Source organism: Manis javanica, chromosome 2 (assembly GCF_040802235.1).
Source record: "Manis javanica isolate MJ-LG chromosome 2, MJ_LKY, whole genome shotgun sequence".
Taxonomy (NCBI): Eukaryota; Metazoa; Chordata; class Mammalia; order Pholidota; family Manidae; genus Manis; species Manis javanica.
In genome coordinates, this window is record NC_133157.1 from 51,774,954 (window position 1) to 51,796,324 (window position 21,371).

At 37.2% G+C, this 21,371-nt stretch overlaps 1 protein-coding gene across 8 annotated transcripts in view; it reads right to left on the bottom strand.

Moving 5' to 3' along the window:
* Nucleotides 1–21,371, bottom strand: part of CCDC171 (coiled-coil domain containing 171) — a 353,248-nt gene that overhangs the window by 193,824 nt on the left and 138,053 nt on the right. For all 8 annotated transcript variants that reach the window (XM_073228479.1, XM_073228476.1, XM_073228477.1 and 5 more), the window contains 2 exons: nucleotides 19,917–20,084; nucleotides 18,191–18,379 (listed from right to left, as the gene is read on the bottom strand). In XM_073228479.1, coding sequence (XP_073084580.1) covers nucleotides 18,191–18,379; nucleotides 19,917–20,084 — 357 coding nt within the window. The remainder of the gene's footprint in view (nucleotides 1–18,190; nucleotides 18,380–19,916; nucleotides 20,085–21,371) is intronic.

The window sequence follows — 21,371 nt, forward strand, 5'->3', positions numbered from 1 at the left end:
AGGCAAAAAATAAAATCAACTAAACACAAAAGAGCATAGAATAAAACAACCAATATATAAAGGACAGAGGAGGAGAAATAAGACGGGAGAAAGATAAAGAATCACCAGACAGTGCTTAAAATAGCTCAATAAGCGAGTTAAGTTAGACAGTAAGATACTAAAGAAGATAACCTTGAACCTTTGGTAACCACGAATCTAAAGCCTGCAATGGCAATAAGTACATACCTTTCAATAGTCACCCTAAATGTAAATGGACTGAATGCACCAATCAAAAGACACAGAGTAATAGAATGGATAAAAAGCAAGACCCATATCTATGCTGCTTACAAGAGACTTACCTCAAACCCAAAGACATGCACAGACTAAAAGCCAAGTGATGGAAAAAGATATTTCATGCAAACAACAGGGAGAAAAAGCAGATGTTGCAGTAGTATCAGACAAAAATAGACCTCAAAACAAGGAAAGTAACAAAAGATAAAGAAGGACATTAAATAATGATAAAGGGCTCAGTCCCACAAGAGGATATAACCATTATAAATATATATGCACCCAACACAGGAACACCAGAATATGTGAAACAAATACTAACAGAATTAAAGGAGGAAAGAGAATGCAGTGCATTCATTTTAAGAGACTTCAACACGCCATCACTCCAAAGGATAGATCCACAGGACAGAAAATAAGTAAAGACACAGAGGCACTGAACATCACACTAGAACAGATGGACCTAATAGACATCTATCTATAGAACTCTACATCCAAAAGCCACTATTTACAATAGCCAAGAAATAGAAGCAACCTAAGTGTCCATAGGTAGATGAATGGATAAAGAAGATTTGGTGCATATACACAATGGAATATTATTCAGCCATGAGAAGAAAACAAATCCTACCATTTGCAACAACATGGATGGAGCTAGAGGGTATAAATAAGCCAGGTGGAGAAAGACAAACACCAAATGATTTCACTCATATGTGGAGTATAGGAACAAAGAAAGACTGAAGGAACAAAACAGCAGCAAATCACAGAACCTAAGAATGGACTAACAGTTACCAAAGGGAAAGGGACTGGGAAGAATGGGAGGGAAGGGAGGGATAAGGGTGGGGAAAAAGAAAGGGGGTATTACAATTAGCATGTATAATGTGGGGGGGGTGTATGGGGAGGGCTGTGCAACACAGAGAAGACAAGTAGTGATTCTATAGCATCTTACTACGCTGATGGACAGTACTGTAATGGGGCTTGTGGGAGTACTTGGTGAAGGGGGGACCCTAGTAAACATAATGTTCTTCATGTAATTGTAGATTAATGACAACAAAATTTTTCTTAAAAATAGCATACATTTCTAAAAGAACCACTGCTCTAGTATAATGCAATTAGGACTGGGAGATAGGATGATGATACTGTTTTAAAACACCACATAACATTCTCTTGGTAATTTCTAAATGTGGAGCAAGGTGTTAAACATTTTACACCTGTTAACTCTATTCTAATCCTGACTCTAGTACTTCCTTGCACACAAATAAGTGGTATCGATTCTCTGAACCTTAGTTTCCTCATTTGTAAGATAGAAATTATGTTTAAATGACTTATCTCACATGGTGGTTGTAGGGCTCAAGTAAGAGGCACACAAAAGCATGAAAAAGCATTGAAAGATCTATCAAGCATCATGCAAATTGAACTGATAGCATTATTATTAAGAAAAACAACCTGTAAAGCAGTTGTTTGGAATGAAGTCAGACGACTTTCCAATATTTCCTTCAAGGTGCTCACTCCCACCAACTCACAGTCCATCAAACCATGGTGTGAGCAGCATTGCAACTAACTCCCTGTGTGTCATTTCAGACAGGAATATATACCCATCCCCTCCAACAATATAAACAAGCTGCACTTTATCCCTGAACGTTTTCGGAATTCAATTAAAAGAAAAAAGCTTCTAATAACATTTTTATGACTAACCCAGATTTCTTGCCAAATGTACTCATCATACTATGATATGGGAAATAAAATGCAATATAATATGATGAACCTGAATTTCTTTGATTTTTGTTCTCCATTCTAAACTCACTTGATTTTACTAAAATGTCAAATAGACCTGAAGTGTTTACAATAAACTTTGAATTAAAGGGTAACCATATTTAATTGACAGTGAAAAATCTTTACTTGTAGAAAGGAAGTTCTTGTTCCAGTAATTTCACCTTTTTCAGACAGAAAAGAAATAAGAACATACATGCTAAGAATACAAAGCAAAGTTAGTCAAGGAATATAATGCTGCACTCAGCCTGGATGCTTCAGTAGGCAGACATGCTTGAGATATAGTGACAAGATGGCTCCAAAGTATTTAAATTCAAGAATTACCCAATCAAGCAGCCAGCACATTTTACCTAATACTAAAAACATGGTATGATACTAAAACCAAGCTTTTTGTTCTACCAGTTTCATTTATATGAGGATTTGCACAAGCTATTTATTCCTTACACATTCAGAACTCTTGCAAATAACTCTACTACATTTTTTCAGATAAAGATTACCCCAAAACTGTTTTTCATTCAACTACCTGTTTTACTAACCACGCCTTTACAATAACCAAACATTAAACACAAGGCTTTATGGAGAAGTCACCTGTTTTACAGCAGATAACCTCTATTAAAGATTATGTTTATCTGACACCAAACATCCTCTACAACCCACAATCCTATGCAACAACTGCAGATTTTCCCCCCTCATATCCTTATTAATATAACTTTTGGAAATGCAGTAAAAAATATAAAATGAAAACATTTTTCATTGAATTGCAGCTTTGAGGAAGGAAAGTTGAGATAAAGGATTAATCATCATAAATTTCCTAAAATTTATAGATCTGTAATATGCATTATTACAGCTGTTAACCAAATATAAAACCTAAATGAATTGCTATGTATTCAGTCATTTTATGAAAATTCAAATATGTACACAAATAATATAAATAATATGCCACTATACAATATGAATGTACTTTAAGGAAAAATGAAAATGGATACTTCTACTTGCATACCCATGGATCAAAACCTAAGGTATTATACATTCTTCTGAGAAAAGTCTTCAGTGAGAGCTTCTAGTAAAACATTAGCATTTATGGTAATAACTGATTCCCTTACTTCAGAAAGTGAATTGCTATGCCTTCCTGCAGATTTAGAATAAATGGAGTTCAAAACACTGATAAGATAGTTTGAAATGAAATGTGATACATCCAGTTATGTTTTTTTCTCAGGATTGCTTTGGCTATAGTCAGGGTCTTCTGTGGTTTCACACACGTTAGAATTGTTGTATTTCTGTGAAAAATGTTTTCGTATTTTGGCAGGGATTACACTGCATCTGTAGATGGCTTTTGGTAGAATAGACATTTTAACAATATTAATTCTTGCAATCAATCCATAAACACAGGATGTCTTCCCACTTGTTTGTGTCTTCTTTGATTTTTTTTTTCAGTAAAATCTTGCAGTTTTCATTGTATAGATCTTTTACTTCCTTGGTGAAATATGTTCCTAAGTATTTTATTATCTTTTGATGATATTGTAAATGGGATAGATTTTTTAAATTTCTTTACCAGTGTTTCATCACAAGTTTAAAGGAATTTCACTGATTTCTGTAAATTGATTTTGTAACCTGCCACTTTACTGAAACCATTGATTAATTTCAACAGCTTCTTGATTGACTCTTTGGGATTTTCTATATATAAGATCATATCATCAGCAAGCCATAGTAATAAAAAGTATGGTACTGGCACAAAAATAGACACATAGACCAATGGAACAGAATAGAGAGCCCAGAATTAAATCCTAACATACTGACATATTCAGCAGGGGAGCCAAGAACATCAACAGGGAAAAGATAGTCTCTTCAACAAATGGTGCTGGGAAAACCAGAGAAATACATGCAGAACAACGAAATTGGACCCCTATTTCACACCACTCAGAAAAATTAACTCAAAGTGAATCAAAGACTTAAACATAGACCTGATACCATAAAACCCCTAGAAAAAAACATAAGGAAGAGACTCATTGATGTTGGCCTTGGCAGTAATTTTAACATGAGGCCACAAGCACAAACAACAAAAGCAAAAATCAACAAAAAGGACTACACCAAACTCAAAACCTTCAGCACAGCAAAATAAAAAACCAATAAAATGAAAAGACAGCCTACAAAACAGGAGAAAAATTTTGAAAATCATATATCGGATAAGAGGTTAACATCCAAGATATATAAAGAACAAACACAATAACAAAAAAAATCCAATTAAAATACAGGCAAAAGAACTAAATAGACATTTTTCAGAAACAGGAATGTCAAAATAGCCAATAGGCACAAGAGAATCTGCTCACCAGGGAAATATACATAAAAATCACAATGAGATATCACCTCACACGTAGAATGGCTATCATCAGGAAGACAAGACATAACAGGTACCAGCAAGGATGTAATGAGAAGGGAATTCTTATACACTGCTGGTGGGAATGTAAATTATTCCAACCATTATGGAAAATAATATGGAGGTTCCTCAAAAATTTAAAACAGATGTACAATATGATCCAGCAATTCCACTTCTGACAATACACCCAAAGGATATGAAAACAAGAATTCAACAAGATATATGCATTCCCATGTTTATCACAGCACTATTCACAATAACCATGATAGGGAAGCAACTAAAATGCCCATCAACAAATGAATGGATGAGAAAGATGTGGTATATGAACACAATGGAATATTACTCAGCCATGAGAAAGGAGGGTATCCTGCCATTTGCAACATGGATGGACCTTGAGTACTTATGCCAAGCAAGATCAGCCAGACAGAGAATGACAAGTACTGCTTAATATCACTTATATGTGGAATCTAAAACAATCAAACATATTTAAAAAAATAGAGTAAAATTATAGTTACTAGTCAATGTGGCTGGGAGAATAACAGTAATGGTGTTTAAGGGTACAAACTGTAATGAGTACTAAAATGGCCACAAAGATTTAATACAGTTTTGAACACAGAGATTTACTGTACAGTTAGGAACACAGATAATAATATTGTACTATAAGCATGTAAGGTGATAAATATCATTACATCAGCCATATTACAATATATAAATGTATCAAAGTAACAAGATGTATACCTTAATTTACACAATGTTACATGTCAAATATAGTCAATTTTTAAAAAATTATAGGAAATGAAGAAAGTTGGAAGACTCATACCATCTGATTTCAAGACAAACTAAAAAGCTATAGAATCAAATAAGTGCAGGATTTAAAAAAAGAACAGACATATAAATAAATGGAACAGGTGAGAAAGTCCAGAAATAGACTTATACAAATACAACAATGATTTTTGACAAAGGTGCAAATGCAAATACAGAAAGAATAGTCTTTCAACAAAAGTGCTAGAATAACTGAACATCCATATGCAAAAAAAAAAGAAAATAAAATAAACCATACCTCACACTTTTATAAAAATTAATGCAAATGGATCATAGACCTATATATTAAACCTACAAATATAAAGTATGTAGAAGAGAAAATAGGAGTGAATCCTGGTGACCTTGCAACTAGGCAAGGAATTCTTAGATACAACACTGAATACATGATCCATTTAAGAAAAAATTGATAAATTGGATTTCATAAAAATTTTAAATATTTGCTCTACAAAAGTACTTTTAAGAGAATGGGAAAAATATTTACAAATCACTAAACTGACAAGTGACTTGTATCTAGAATATATAAACAACCCTGAAAATTCAGCAATAAGGAAATAGGCAACCCAATTAAAAAGTGGGCAAAAGGGGCGGGAGCCAAGATGGCGGCGTGAGTAGAGCAGTGGAAATCTCCTCCCAAAAACACATAGAGCTATGAAAATATAACAAAGAAAAATCTTCCTAAAATAGAGACCACAGGACACAGGACAACATCCAGACCACATCCACACCTGCAAGAACCCAGCGCCTTGTGAAGGGGGTAAGATACAAGCCCCAGCCCGGCGGGACCCGAGCGCCCCTCCCCCCGGCTCCCGGCGGGTGGAGAGAAACCGGAGCAGTTTTTTTTTTTGGCGAGCGCTTTTTGGAAGCCTTAGAGGGACGGGCCCCCGTTGCTGGGGAGGCAGGGTGGCGGGACCGGTGAGGAGGTGCCTGGGAACGGCGCCGGAGGACAAAGAATATCCCGCGTTTCTCCCTGCGAGACCTGGGGGCGGGTGCCTGAGACCGGTGCCTGAGGACGGAGGAGGTCGCGCGTTTTTCCCCTTTTTTTTTTTCTCTTTTTGGCAAGCGCTTTTTGGAAGCCTTGAAGGGACGGGGACCCCAGTGCTAGGGAGGCACGGTGGCGGGACTGGTGAGCGGGTGGCTGGGACCGGCGCCTGAGGACAAAGAATATCCCCCGTTTTTCCCTGCGGGACCGGTGGGCGGGTGCCTGAGACCGGCACTTGAGGACAGAGGAAATCGCGCGTTTTTCCCCTTTTTTTTTTTCTCTTTTCTGCGAGTGCTTTTTGGAAGCCTAAAAGGGACAGGGACCCCGGTGCTAGGGAGGCAGGGCGGCGGGACTGGTGAGCGGGTGCCTGGGACCGGCACCTGAGGACAAAGAATATCCCGCATTTTTCCCTGTGGGACCGGTGGGTGGGTGCCTGAGACCAGCACCTGAGGACGGAAGAAATCGCGCGTTTTTCCCCTTTTTTTTCTCTCTTTTTGCCAAGTGCTTTTTGGAAGCCTTGAAGGGACAGGGACCCCGGTGCTAGGGAGGCAGGGCGGCAGGACTGGTGAGCGGGTGCGTGGGACCAGTGCCTGAGGACAAAGAATATTGAGCGTTCCTTCCCTGCGGGACCGGTGGATGGGTGCTTTTTGGAAGCCTTGAAAGGACAGGGACCCTGGTGCTAGGGAGACAGGGCAGCAGGACCAGTGCGCGGGTGCCTGGGACCGGCACCTGAGGAAAAAAAAAAAAAATCGCGTGTTTTTTCTTTTTTTTTTCCTTTCTGTTCCCTCTCTCATTGTTGCTGTTGTTGTTTTGGTTTGGAGAGTGCTTTTTGGAAATCTTAAAGGGGCAGGACAGGTCACTTAGACCAGAAGCAGGGAATCTGGGGATCTCTGGGCACTCTAACTCCCTGGGCAGCAGGGAGCACAGAGGCCCCTTACGGAGATAAATAGTCTCCTGGCTGCTCCCCCTCTAACGGGGCTCCACCATTTTGGAGGAACAGCCCCAGCCAGGCCAAGCCCACAGCAACAGTGGAGATAAACCCCAAAGCAACTGGGCAGGAAGCAGAAGCCCTGTCTGCGCACAGCTGCCCAGCACAAGCCACTAGAGGTCGCTATTCTCCCAGGAAAAGGCTACAAACCAACAAGAAGGGAAGCTCTTCCAGCGGTCACTTGTACCAGCTCTGCAGACTATCCCTATCACCATGAAAAGGCAAAACTACAGGCAGACAAAGATCACAGAGACAACACCTGAGAAGGAGACAGACCTAACTAGTCCTCCTGAAAAAGAATTCAAAATAAAAATCATGAACATGCTGACAGAGATGCAGAAAAAAATGCAAGAGCAATGGGATGAGATGCAGAGAAAAATGCAAGAGCAGTGGGATGAGATGCAGAGAAAAATGCAAGAGCAGTGGGATGAAGTCCGGAAGGAGATCACAGATGTCAGGAAAGAGATCACAGAAGTGAAACAATCCCTGGAAGGATTTATAAGCAGAATGGATAAGATGCAAGAGGCCATTGAAGGAATAGAAGCCAGAGAACAGGAACGTATAGAAGCTGACATAGAGAGAGATAAAAGGATCTCCAGGAATGAAACAACACTAAGAGAAATATGTGACCAATACAAAAGGAAAAACATTCGTATTATAGGGATACCAGAAGAGGAAGAAAGAGGAAAAGGGATAGAAAGGGTCTTTGAAGAAATAATTGCTGAAAACTTCCCCAAACTGGGGGAGGAAATAATCGAACAGACCATGGAATTATACAGAACCCCCAACAGAAAGGATCCAAGGAGGACAACACCAAGACACATAATAATTAAAATGGCAAGGATCAAGGACAAGGAAAGAGTTTTAAAGGCAGCTAGAGAGAAAAAGGTCACCTATAAAGGAAAACCAATCAGGCTAACATCAGACTTCTCAACAGAAACCCTACAGGCCAGAAGAGAATGGCATGATATACTTAATGCAATGAAACAGAAGGGCCTTGAACCAAGGATACTGTATCCAGCACGACTATCATTTAAATATGATGGTGGGATCAAACAATTCCCAGACAAGCAAAAGCTGAGGGAATTTGCTTCCCACAAACCACCTCTACAGGGCATCCTACAGGGACTGCTCTAGATGGGAGCACCCCTAAAAAGAGCACAGAACAAAACACACAACATATGAAGAAGGGAGGAGGAGGAATAAGAAGGGAGAGAAGAAAAGACTCTCCAGACAGTGTATATAACAGCTCAATAAGCGAGCTAAGTTAGGCAGTAAGATACTAAAGAAGCTAACCTTGAACCTTTGGTAACCACGAATCTAAAGCCTGCAATGGCAATAAGTACATATCTTTCAATAGTCACCCTAAATGTAAATGGACTGAATGCACCAATCAAAAGACATAGAGTAATAGAATGGATAAAAAAGCAAGACCCATCTATATGCTGCTTACAAGAAACTCACCTTAAACCCAAAGATAAGCATAGACTAAAAGTCAAGGGATGGAAAAACATATTTCAGGCAAACAACAGTGAGAAGAAAGCAGGGGTTGCAGTACTAATATCAGACAAAATAGACTTCAAAACAAAGAAAGTAACAAGAGATAAAGAAGGCCACTACATAATGATAAAGGGCTTAGTCCAACAAGAGGATATAACCATTCTAAATATATATGCACCCAATACAGGAGCACCAGCATATGTGAAGCAAATACTAACAGAACTAAAGAGGGAAATAGACTGCAATGCATTCATTGTAGGAGACTTCAACACACCACTCACCCCAAAGGATAGATCCACCGGGCAGAAAATAAGTAAAGACACACAGGCACTGAACAACACACTAGAACAGATGGACCTAATAGACATCTATAGAACTTTACATCCAAAAGCAACAGGATATACATTCTTCTCAAGTGCACATGGAACATTCTCTAGAATAGACCACATACTAGCTCACAAAAAGAGCCTCAGTAAATTCCACAATATTGAAATTCTACCAACCAATTTTTCAGACCACAAAGGTATGAAAGTAGAAATAAATTCTACAAAGAAAACAAAAAGGCTCACAAACACATGGAGGCTTAACAACATGCTACTAAATAATCAATGGATCAATGAACAAATCAAAATAGAGATCAAGGAATATATAGAAACAAATGACAACAACAACACTAAGCCCCAACTTCTGTGGGATGCAGCGAAAGCAGTCTTAAGAGGAAAGTATATAGCAATCCAGGCACACTTGAAGAAGGAAGAACAATCCCAAATGAATAGTCTAACATCACAATTATTAAAACTGGAAAAAGAAGAACAAATGAGGCCTAAAGTCAGCAGAAGGAGGGACATAATAAAGATCAGAGAAGAAATAAACAAAATTGAGAAGAATAAAACAATAGCAAAAATCAACGAAACCAAGAGCTGGTTCTTTGAGAAAATAAACAAAATAGATAAGCCTCTAGCCCAACTTATTAAGAGAAAAAGAGAGTCAACACAAATCAACATAATCAGAAATGAGAATGGAAAAATCACGACAGACTCCACAGAAATACAAAGAATTATTAAAGACTACTATGAAAACCTATATGCCAACAAGCTGGAAAACCTAGAAGAAATGGACAACTTCCTAGAAAAATACAACCTCCCAAGACTGACCAAGGAAGAAACACAAAAGTTAAACAAACCAATTACAAGCAAAGAAATTGAAACAGTAATCAAAAAACTACCCAAGAACAAAACCCCGGGGCCGGACGGATTTACCTCGGAATTTTATCAGACACACAGAGAAGACATAATACCCATTCTCCTTAAAGTGTTCCACAAAATAGAAGAAGAGGGAATACTCCCAAACTCATTCTATGAAGCCAACATCACCCTAATACCAAAACCAGGCAAAGACCCCACCAAAAAAGAAAATTACAGACCAATATCCCTGATGAACGTAGATGCAAAAATACTCAATAAAATATTAGCAAACAGAATTCAACAGTATATCAAAAGGATCATACACCATGACCAAGTGGGGTTCATCCCAGGGATGCAAGGATGGTACAACATTCGAAAATCCATCAACATCATCCACCACATCAACAAAAAGAAAGACAAAAACCACATGATCATCTCCATAGATGCTGAAAAAGCATTTGACAAAATTCAACATCCATTCATGATAAAAACTCTCAGCAAAATGGGAATAGAGGGCAAGTACCTCAACATAATAAAGGCCATATATGATAAACCCACAGCCAGCATTATACTGAACAGCGAGAAGCTGAAAGCATTTCCACTGAGATCGGGAACCAGACAGGGATGCCCACTCTCCCCACTGTTATTTAACATAGTACTGGAGGTCCTAGCCACGGCAATCAGACAAAACAAAGAAATACAAGGAATCCAGATTGGTAAAGAAGAAGTTAAACTGTCACTATTTGCAGATGATATGATACTGTACATAAAAAACCCTAAAGACTCCACTCCAAAACTACTAGAACTGATATCGGAATACAGCAAAGTTGCAGGATACAAAATCAACACACAGAAATCTGTAGCTTTCCTATACACTAACAACGAATCAATAGAAAGAGAAATCAGGAAAACAATTCCATTCACCATTGCATCAAAAAGAATAAAATACCTAGGAATAAACCTAACCAAGGAAGTGAAAGACTTATACTCTGAAAACTACAAGTCACTCTTAAGAGAAATTAAAGGGGACACTAATAAATGGAAACTCATCCCATGCTCATGGCTAGGAAGAATTAATATCGTCAAAATGGCCATCCTGCCGAAAGCAATATACAAATTTGATGCAATCCCTCTCAAATTACCAGCAACATTCTTCAATGAATTGGAACAAATAATTCAAAAATTCATATGGAAACACCAAAGACCCCGAATAGCCAAAGCAATCCTGAAAAAGAAGAATAAAGTAGGGGGGATCTCACTCCCCAACTTCAAGCTCTACTACAAAGCCATAGTAATCAAGACAATTTGGTACTGGCACAAGAACAGAGCCACAGACCAGTGGAACAGATTAGAGACCCCAGAAATTAACCCAAACATATATGGTCAATTAATATTTGATAAAGGAGCCATGGACATACAATGGCAAAATGACAGTCTCTTCAACAGATGGTGCTGGCAAAACTGGACAGCTACATGTAGGAGAATGAAACTGGACCATTGTCTAACCCCATATACAAAGGTAAACTCAAAATGGATCAAAGACCTGAATGTAAGTCACGAAACCATTAAACTCTTGGAAAAAAACATAGGCAAAAACCTCTTAGACATAAACATGAGTGATCTCTTCTTGAACATATCTCCCCGGGCAAGGAAAACAACAGCAAAAATGAGCAAGTGGGACTACATTAAGCTGAAAAGCTTCTGTACAGCGAAAGACACCATCAATAGAACAAAAAGGAACCCTACAGTATGGGAGAATATATTTGAAAATGACAGATCTGATAAAGGCTTGACGTCCAGAATATATAAAGAGCTCACACGCCTCAACAAACAAAAAACAAATAACCCAATTAAAAAATGGGCAGAGGAACTGAACAGAGAGTTCTCCAAAAAAGAAATACAGATGGCCAAGAGACACATGAAAAGATGCTCCACATCGCTAATTATCAGAGAAATGCAAATTAAAACTACAATGAGGTATCACCTCACACCAGTAAGGATAGCTGCCATCCAAAAGACAAACAACAACAAATGTTGGCGAGGCTGTGGAGAAAGGGGAACCCTCCTACACTGCTGGTGGGAATGTAAATTAGTTCAACCATTATGGAAAGCAGTATGGAGGTGCATCAAAATGCTCAAAACAGACCTACCATTTGACCCAGGAATTCCACTCCTAGGAATTTACCCTAAGAACGCAGCAATCAAGTTTGAGAAAGACAGATGCACTCCTATGTTTATCGCAGCACTATTTACAATAGCCAAGAATTGGAAGCAACCTAAATGTCCATCTGTAGATGAATGGATAAAGAAGATGTGGTACATATACACAATGGAATACTACTCAGCCATAAGAAGTGGAAAAATCCAACCATTTGCAGCAACATGGATGGAGCTGGAGAGTATTATGCTCAGTGAAATAAGCCAAGCGGAGAAAGAGAAATACCAAATGATTTCACTCATCTGAGGAGTATAGGAACAAAGGAAAAACTGAAGGAACAAAACAGCAGCAGAATTACAGAACCCAAAAATGGACTAACAGGTACCAAAGGGAAAGGAACTGGGGAGGATGGGTGGGCAGGGAGGGATAAGGGGGGGGAAGAAGAAGGGGGGTATTAAGATTAGCATGCATGGGGGGGAGGGAGAAAGGGGAGGGTGGGCTGCACAACACAGAGAGGACAAGTAGTGACTCTACAACATTTTGCTAAGCTGATGGACAGTAACCGTAATGTGGTTGTTAGGGGGGACCTGATATAGGGGAGAGCATAGTAAACATAGTATTCTTCAGGTAAGTGTAGATTAAAAATTTAAAAAAAAAAAAAAAAGAAAGAAAGAAAGAAAAGGGGGATTACTCCTTAACAGGATAAAACTATTGGTAAATCAAAGATCAACGCATGCTTTAAATATCCTTAATGTTGATCACTTAAAGGGTGTCAGATGATCAGCTATGGAGGTACTCTTTTCTGATAATATTCCTTTCTCTTAATTAAAAAAAAAAAAAAAAAAGCAGTTACTGTGTGCTGACCTCCAATGAGTTCTGCACAGTGGTATAGAGGGCATGTCAAAGTGTGGGCAAAGGGTCTGTTTGTTTCTACGCAGAAGATCAAGGCCTAGCTTGGATACCCAGAAAATGAACTAAGATACGATATGAGGAGGAGCTTCCGGCATCAGCACTCTCTGGAGGACTCGTGCCGGGGGATGATCATCAAAAAGCCTCCACAGGGATCCGGACGATGCTGCGGTTGTGGCTGCATCCAGCCCACCATCTCCTGGACTTGCCATGAGAAGGAGGAGGGAGATGTCTAGGCTGGCATGTGCATACAGTGAGACAACGAATTTGACTGGATCTGTACTGTTGGAACTCAACCAGGAGTTGGGAGGGGTGCAAGTTGTAGCACCCCAAAATCTCATGACTATAGACTATCTATGGTTAAAAGAACATATGGGATGTGAACAGATCCCAGAAATGGGCTGCTTTAATTTGTCTGATGGTTCAAGTACAGTTGGAAAATATCCATCATATCATAGATAAATTTTCACGAATGCCTAGGGTGCCTAAATGGTTTTCTTGGCTTCACTGGAGATGGCTGGTGATTATAGATTTGCTTTGTTTATGTCACCGTATTCCTATTATGTCAATATGTGTGTGCAAATTAGTTAGTAGTTTAAAACCTATACATACTTAAGGTACTATACAAGAAGATATGTCAAAGAAATAATCAATCCTCCCAAGTTTCCTTCATATGCTACATCTATAGCTTTTCTTCTTCCTTCCTAATTACAAACTTTAAATAGAATTCGTGCCTCATATCGAATTTACCGAGTATCATAATTCCTCCAGGTGGTAAAGATACCTCGAGACAAGTGCTGGGCATAGAAGCCACAGGGCATAAATCTGCAAAGAAGTAAAAAGCTAACCTTTGCAAACAATATGGCTTCTCTCTCACTTACCAACTTTACATTTCCCTGTATGGCCCCGGAAGATGACTGGTTAGCCAGAGACGGGTAAGATTCCTCAAGGGAGGAACAACCTAAGACAGGCACAGTCGCAGGGGGGCCATCAGGTGAGAATTTGGGGATCAACAGAGGTGAGGCTCAGAACCTCACCCCCCCTGCTTTGAGAGAAATCTTCTGCATCCGTGGATGTTTTGCTGCCCTTGTCTAGCCTGGATTAATACTTAGTCCATAGGCACACACCTGATCATCTGATCATCTACATTTGCCTTCTTACAGCACTAAACTATGTTTTCTACCTTTATCTTGCATCTACCTACCACTTCAGCATTTTATTAAAAATAAAAATAATAATAATAATAGGAGAAATGTGGGATCAACATATAAATCAAGTACAAAAATCAAATGAATATTCATATTTGACCTGATGGTTTATAGGTCATATTGCATGATCAAAACCGAAAGTTTCTGTGATGACTGCCCTTGTACTGTTCACCATGTAAGAATTTATTCACTCTGTAAGAATTCGTTCACCATGTAAGAACTTGTTCGTTATGCTTCAGAAGATTGGAGACTGACGAGAATTAGGCTTGAGATGGATTAATGATTGTACATTGAGCATTGACCCCCCTATACTGAATTTTATTGTTGTTAACAACCATTTGATCAATAAATATGAGAGATGCCCTCTCAAAAAAAAAAAAAAAAAAAAAAAAAAAGTGGGCAAAAGATATGAGCAGATAATTCACCAAAGAATATATACAGATGGCAAATAAGCATCTGAAAAATGTTCAATATTATTATTTATTAGGGAAAATGTAAACTAAAACCACCATAACATATGACTACACACCTATTAGACTAGCAAACGAAAAAAGGAGGTGAACCATATGCTGGCACAGATGCAGGGCAAAAAGAAATCTTTTACATTGCTAATGAGAGTGAAAAATGGTACAGCCACTTGGGGAAATGATTTGAAAGATCTTATAAAGTTAAATATACACTTTGCATATAACCCAGAAATCAGACTCCTAAGTATTTACCCAAAAGAAATGAAAACTTACAATCACACAAAAACCCATCCACTAAAAGGGCACAAAGGGATAGTAGTACAGCTTGGAGAATATAGTCAATGATAGTGTAACATCTTCCTATGTTGACAGTAACTGCATTAATGGGGGTGAGGATATAATAATATGGCTAATGGTTAAACCACTGTGTTATATACTTGAAACCAATAAAATATCATATATCAATGATACTTCAATTAAAAAAACCTACCCACAACTGTTCAAAGCATTTTTAGTCATAATTACCAAAAAATAAAAATATCCCAAAAGTACATCAGCAAGTGTCTGGAAAAACAAAGTTATACATCCATATAATGGAATATTACTCAGCAGTAAAAAAGGACTGAACTACTAATACACACAACATGAATAATTCCCAAACATATTTTGCTAAGTAAAAAGAAGTCAGACCCAAAGGAACAAAATAGCAGCAGACTCAGAGACTCCAAGAATGAACTAGTGGTTACCAAAGGGGAGGGGTGTGGGAGGGCAGGTGGGGAGGAAGGGAGAAAGGGATTGAGGGGTATTATGTTTAGTACACATGGTGTGGGGATCACGGGGAGAACAGTGTAGCACAGAGAAGGCACATAGTGGATCTGTGGCATCTTGCTGCACTGATGGACAGTGACTGCATTGGGGTATGGGTGGGGACTTGATAATATGAGTAAATGTAGTAACCACATTGTTTTTTCATGTGAAACCTTCATAAGAGTGTATGTCAATCATACCTTAATAAAAAAAAACAAAAAATAAAAGAAGTCAGACCCAAAGGCTTCATACTGTATGATTCTGCTTATATGGAATTTTAGATTAAACAAAACTGTAGGGAAGGACAACAAACCTGTGGTTCCCACATACTGCCAGTTGTTTTTTCACACAGGGACCAAGGTTATTCAAGGAGGAAAGTAACATTCTGAACGAATGGTGTGGGAACAATAAATGCAGCAGGAAAATGAACCTCTACCTAACATCATACACAAAAGTTAATTTGAGTTGGATCACAGACTTAGACATCAAAGCTAAAATTATAAAACTTCTAGAAGAAACAATAGATTATCTCCACAACCTTGGTGTATAGAAAGATTGTTTGTACATAAAAATAAATACTCAAAAAAGAAAAAGATTTAAAAGTTGGACTTCAAAGTTTTTAAACTTGTGATATTCAAAAGAAACACTAAAAAATGAAAAGGCAAGCAAAATCCTGTAATTCGCAATCAAAATATAGGTAGGTCATACAGCACAGAGAAGACAGGTAATGACTCTGCAGCATCTTACTACGCTGATGGACAGTGACTGCAATGGGAGCATGAGGACTTGATAATATGGGTGAATGTTGAAACCACAATGTAGCTCATGTGAAACCTTCATAAGATTGTATATCAGTGACATTGTAACAAAAAAAAAAAGAGAGAAAAGAAAGAAAAGGCAAGTGAAATCTCAGAAGAAAGTATCTGTGATACACATGTATGACAAAGGATTTGTGTCCAGAATATATAAATAATAAAAACACAAGTAAAAAAACAGGCAAACACTTGAATATACATTTCACAAAAGAAGATATATGAATGGCCAATAAGAGCATGAAAAGTGCTCAACATCATTAATCAACAAAATAATGTGAATTATAACCTCAATAAAGTCCCATTTGGAAACAACAACAATGGCTAAAATTTAAAAGACTGATAATACCAAATGTTGCAGAGTATGTAGAACAATGGAAACTCTCATACACTGGTTGACATATAAAATAATACAATCATTGTGGAAAAAAATTTGAGTTTTTTAATAAACATACATCTATCTTATGACCTAATAATTCTACTCTTAACCAAGAGATAGGAAAATATATACCAACAAAATACTTACACAATAATGTTTGTAACAATTGTATTTAGAATAACCAAAAATTGACAACCAAAATATTCATCAACTTATAATCTACCAAAGCGTGGTGTATTTACCAAAAAAAAAGAATGAACTAATGATACACACAACATCATGGATGAATATCAAAAAATAATGTTGAGTGAAATAAGCCAACAACCAAAGACTCCATTGTGAGTGATTTCAAGAGGAAATTCAAGAACAAATGAAAGCAACATACAATGAGAATCACCAGAACAATGGCTGCGTGTGGAGGCAGAAACAGACTGGGAGAGGCACAAGCTTACCCAGTGTTTTTAGACCCAAGTGGGGCAATGGTTATGTCGGTGTTTACTTTGATCAAAACACTGTACACTTAAGATCTATTCACTTCACTGAATGTAAATGCTACCTCTTAAAAAAAATGAAATAAATCGCTTCAGTCTTTCACTTCAGTATAGAAAATGCAGAACAGCCACCCTGCATACAGTGAACAAATGGCTACTTTTAGAGAGTGTTATTAATTCGTTCAAAACTGTAGAGAATGGTATCAGTTCACATAGGGAGCTCACACTTGAGAGAACAGAATGGTCTTATTTTAAGCAATCTGAAATTGTTTACTGGCAAACAAACCAAAAAAAAAAGTTTCTTATTTTAAATTAGACTTTTCAATATAAGTATGAATGGACCAAATATGGGGAGAACCTTCTGATTCCTAAGTATTTCACCTTGAGAATAAATGACCTGTTATAAATTCAATACCAAAAAAAAAGCATTTACTATCACTGTTATTCCTGATTGGGCGGGATGACAGTTAACAATATAAATTATGTTAACAATAATTTGTACAGTAAAAATATGGTTAAGCTAACTTCTGTTCTCAATAGACTACAACATAGTAATACATCTCACAGTCAACTCTGTTGCAGCAGAATCTATAACTGTAACTCCAGTTCTTATGTAATGTTAGGAGGTTTAACAAGCTACAACCACAAATGAGTAAAAACGATAGTTGGCATAGAAATAAAAGGAATTGATAATGGAAAAAACTGGATAAAAGGGTATCTACACTAAAACTTAAAAAAAGTTTACCAAATCTCTTAACCTTTTATTTTAAAAATAAATAAAGGAAATACAATTTTAGCATTTAATTGGTCAATGCATTCTGGGATGATTTGACCAGAAAACCATCTACATCCAAACTTTAGTGAAAGACAATACTTAATACACACTCGTGTGTGTGTGTGTGTGTGTGTGTGTGTGTGTGTGTACATCTGTATGTGTGTGCATGTTTGCATGACCACATGTATGTGGGCCGAACAAGTTCTAAGGTTTAAACTGATTTAGCACTAGTATTAAAAGAAAACACTTGGAATATTAACAGACTGAGCATCCCATTTTGTAAAGCTCTTTGTAGAAGTAGCATACCTGTGCCCTCTTCTGTACCTCCAAAAGGAGCTCAGAATACTGCAGCTCCAGTTCCTTCTTCTGTTTGTGCCAGCAGCTCTCCTGAGCTTTGATCTGCTCGGCCACTTTGTTAAAGGTATCTTCCTGGGTCTGCTGAAGTTCTCTCATTGTATCAGACTTGTTTTTACAGATATACTCTAGATGTCTTATCTAAATGGGCAATGGCAAAAGAGAATAAGATATGCTCCCAAACCATTTCTTTGTACCACCTCCCCCAAAACTGTCCATGATTTTCTACTGTATTTTATTCCTTCAGATCATATAAAAATTTTAAGTTAAATTGAAAACAAAAAAAATTAAGAAATAGGAATTAGGGCAAATTATCATATTTTAGCAGAAAATGGTGCCATTTTTATGCTTAGATGACATTTAATTTTTTACTTATAAAGTTACTTGTTCTATAATCAATTTTACTGAGAAAATTTAAAACATGCTTACCTCTAGAACCAAAACTAAAGCTATTCAGATATCTAAGTGGGGAAGGAAGTATTTAAATGAGCTTCAAAAATCTACAAACATTTTACATATAATAGAACAATGTTCCAACTCTTTATTTTACATTCAAAACACTGGAAAGAAAATCCTCGTCATCTAATATGTATGACAATTAATAGTGTTTTGAAACCATGAACAACTATTAAAACATAGTATCATCTCAGAGGGTTTAAAATTTTAAATTATCAGTAATTTCAAGGCCATTATACACACATTCACCATTGCAAAGAGCATCTGGGCTTCTCACAGTTTATTCCTTCATTTCCCCAAACCTACTTCTCAGTGCCTAGGGTTATATTTGATGATAGGAGCAAGGTAAAATGCTCTCGCTCTAAAATCAGGCCAAGATGCTGTTTCACCACTTATACAGATTTTAAAAACTTAGGGAACAGTGTTTCTCTTTATGTTGCTTAAGAGCAAAAGTCATTGCAGCTAAAGATCTGGAAACTAGACCACATAAATATATTTTGACCAGTTCAACAGACCCAGGATAAGAATCAATACCCTTAATGGTGGAATATGTTGGTCTGCTTAGCCATTTTAATTTTCTATAACCAAAAAACAGATTTTCAATTTTTTCTTTTTTTTGGCAAGACTGAATTCCTAGGCTTGTGAATGGTAAAGTGACCATAAATATCTACTATTTTCTTCTATAGTATATACCTCTTACATTCAAAAGCACTGAAGGGATTTTATAACATACAGCATGTTGTGTTTTCCAGAAATGTCATAAACATAATTTTAAAATTTTACATGCTTTTAAAGTAACACCTCATTATTTTCTGAGCAAAGAATTTTAAGATATTTTTGAATAACTATCTTGTTTCTATTTTACACTAACATAAAGAGTTGGTTTATTAATGTAAATGACTAAGTTCTTTGAATTGCTTCATCAGTAAGATTAATTTATTTTCTTTTAATTAGGTCCCTGTGGCTAATACTGGCTGGTAGTATTAGCATGTCCTGCACAGAAAGTGGAGCTTGGAGACTTCATACAGACTTCAGTCACATTTACATGCCCACAGCAATGGCATCAAACTGAGTTGTAGACAAGCCATAATTAATGGTATTGAATTATTAACAGCCAAATTCTTTTTGAAATAAGATGAATGTCAGACCCTCTTAATGATACTGTGATGTGGACAAATGCCACTGAATTTAATAGAGGTATCTGATGCCTGAGGACAGTCACCTTCTCATTAGCCCTGTTGAGGTCTGCGATCAGGGCATCAACATTCTCCTGCAAGACGGCACAGAGCTCAGACCAAGAGAATTTATCCAGCATGCCTTCTGGTTGTTTTATGAACACACAGCCTGTTATCAAATGCTGATACAAGGTATGAAGGAAGGTTAGCTTCTCCTGTGAGAAAAAAAAGGAAACTAATTCCAGTATATAAACACTGTAAGAAGTAAAACACATAATACACATGGTGAAAATTTTATTTCAAAAACCCAGAAAGGAATTAAAATATTCAAGTCTCAGAATATTGTCATCTTGGTGATGTTTTTTACATTCAAAACTAAGCATCAGATAAAAACTTAGAATTGCTCACTCTTGGTATTCAAAAACCACAACATACACTCTAGAAGTCAAAAGATCAGGGTTTCGAGCCCAGCTGTGCTATTACTGAGCATGTGATCTGAGGAAGTACTTGTTCAGGCCTCCCCTTTCTAAGCTGTAACATGAGGAATCTGGAAGAGTGGCTCTTAAGACCTTCTAACTGGAAATCAGTATGGTAATTCTATAATGTCATATTTAAAGTTGCCAAAACAGATGTCAGAAAACCAATATAGAGAGAAGAGTATTATTCAACTCTGTTCAAGAAAACGTTATATCAGTATCTGTATTACATGTATACAATTACTCAGCCTTCTTCCTCCTCCAGAGGTTCCAGTTTCCTTATCACTTAGAGGAAATCTATCCCAAGCCCCTTAGGCAAAGCAGCCAGTGATATGAAAGATACGGGAGATGGGCTCATTTGCTTTCCCCACTTATAAGTTCATATAGTATTTGGCACACTGGGCATTTGTAGGTCTTTAAATATTACAAAGTAACAGACTAAAAAAAAGGACATCCCTGCCGGAGGCATGCTTTCAAAATTATCCAATTAGAAATGTGTAAAAAAAAAAGGTCTTTTAAAACTATACTGCCATTGTAGTAACTAAACCACCCATAGTTTAATGAACTGGAAACGCCATGCTATAGAATTCACTAAAAAGCTGATCCCATCTTGGATACACGAGAAGAGCTTACTTACTAAGATGCCCAATGGCTCTCTTTATAAGGTGTTTCACCTATAAAGTCCCACAGAATGGAACTCAAAACAACGTAATTGTAAAACTGCAAAAATGAATATTTTGTGTAGATAAAATAAGTTCCCTTAAGGTTTTTTAATAGATCATCAGGAAAAGAAAACCTCTAAAAGGAAAAAACAGAAACTCTCATCTTCTAGATAAGAAAAACTAAATATAGGATATGCAAAGGTTGTGTAATTAGAAATCATGGGGAAATTTTTCCTATATATGTTAAAATGTGTATCTTTATTCCTCCCTATATATTCCACCTTAGTTCTTTCCAAATATAACAATTTAAAAACCAAAAAATTCAAATATGTAGTTATAACCATAAACCTGAGCAGGATATAGG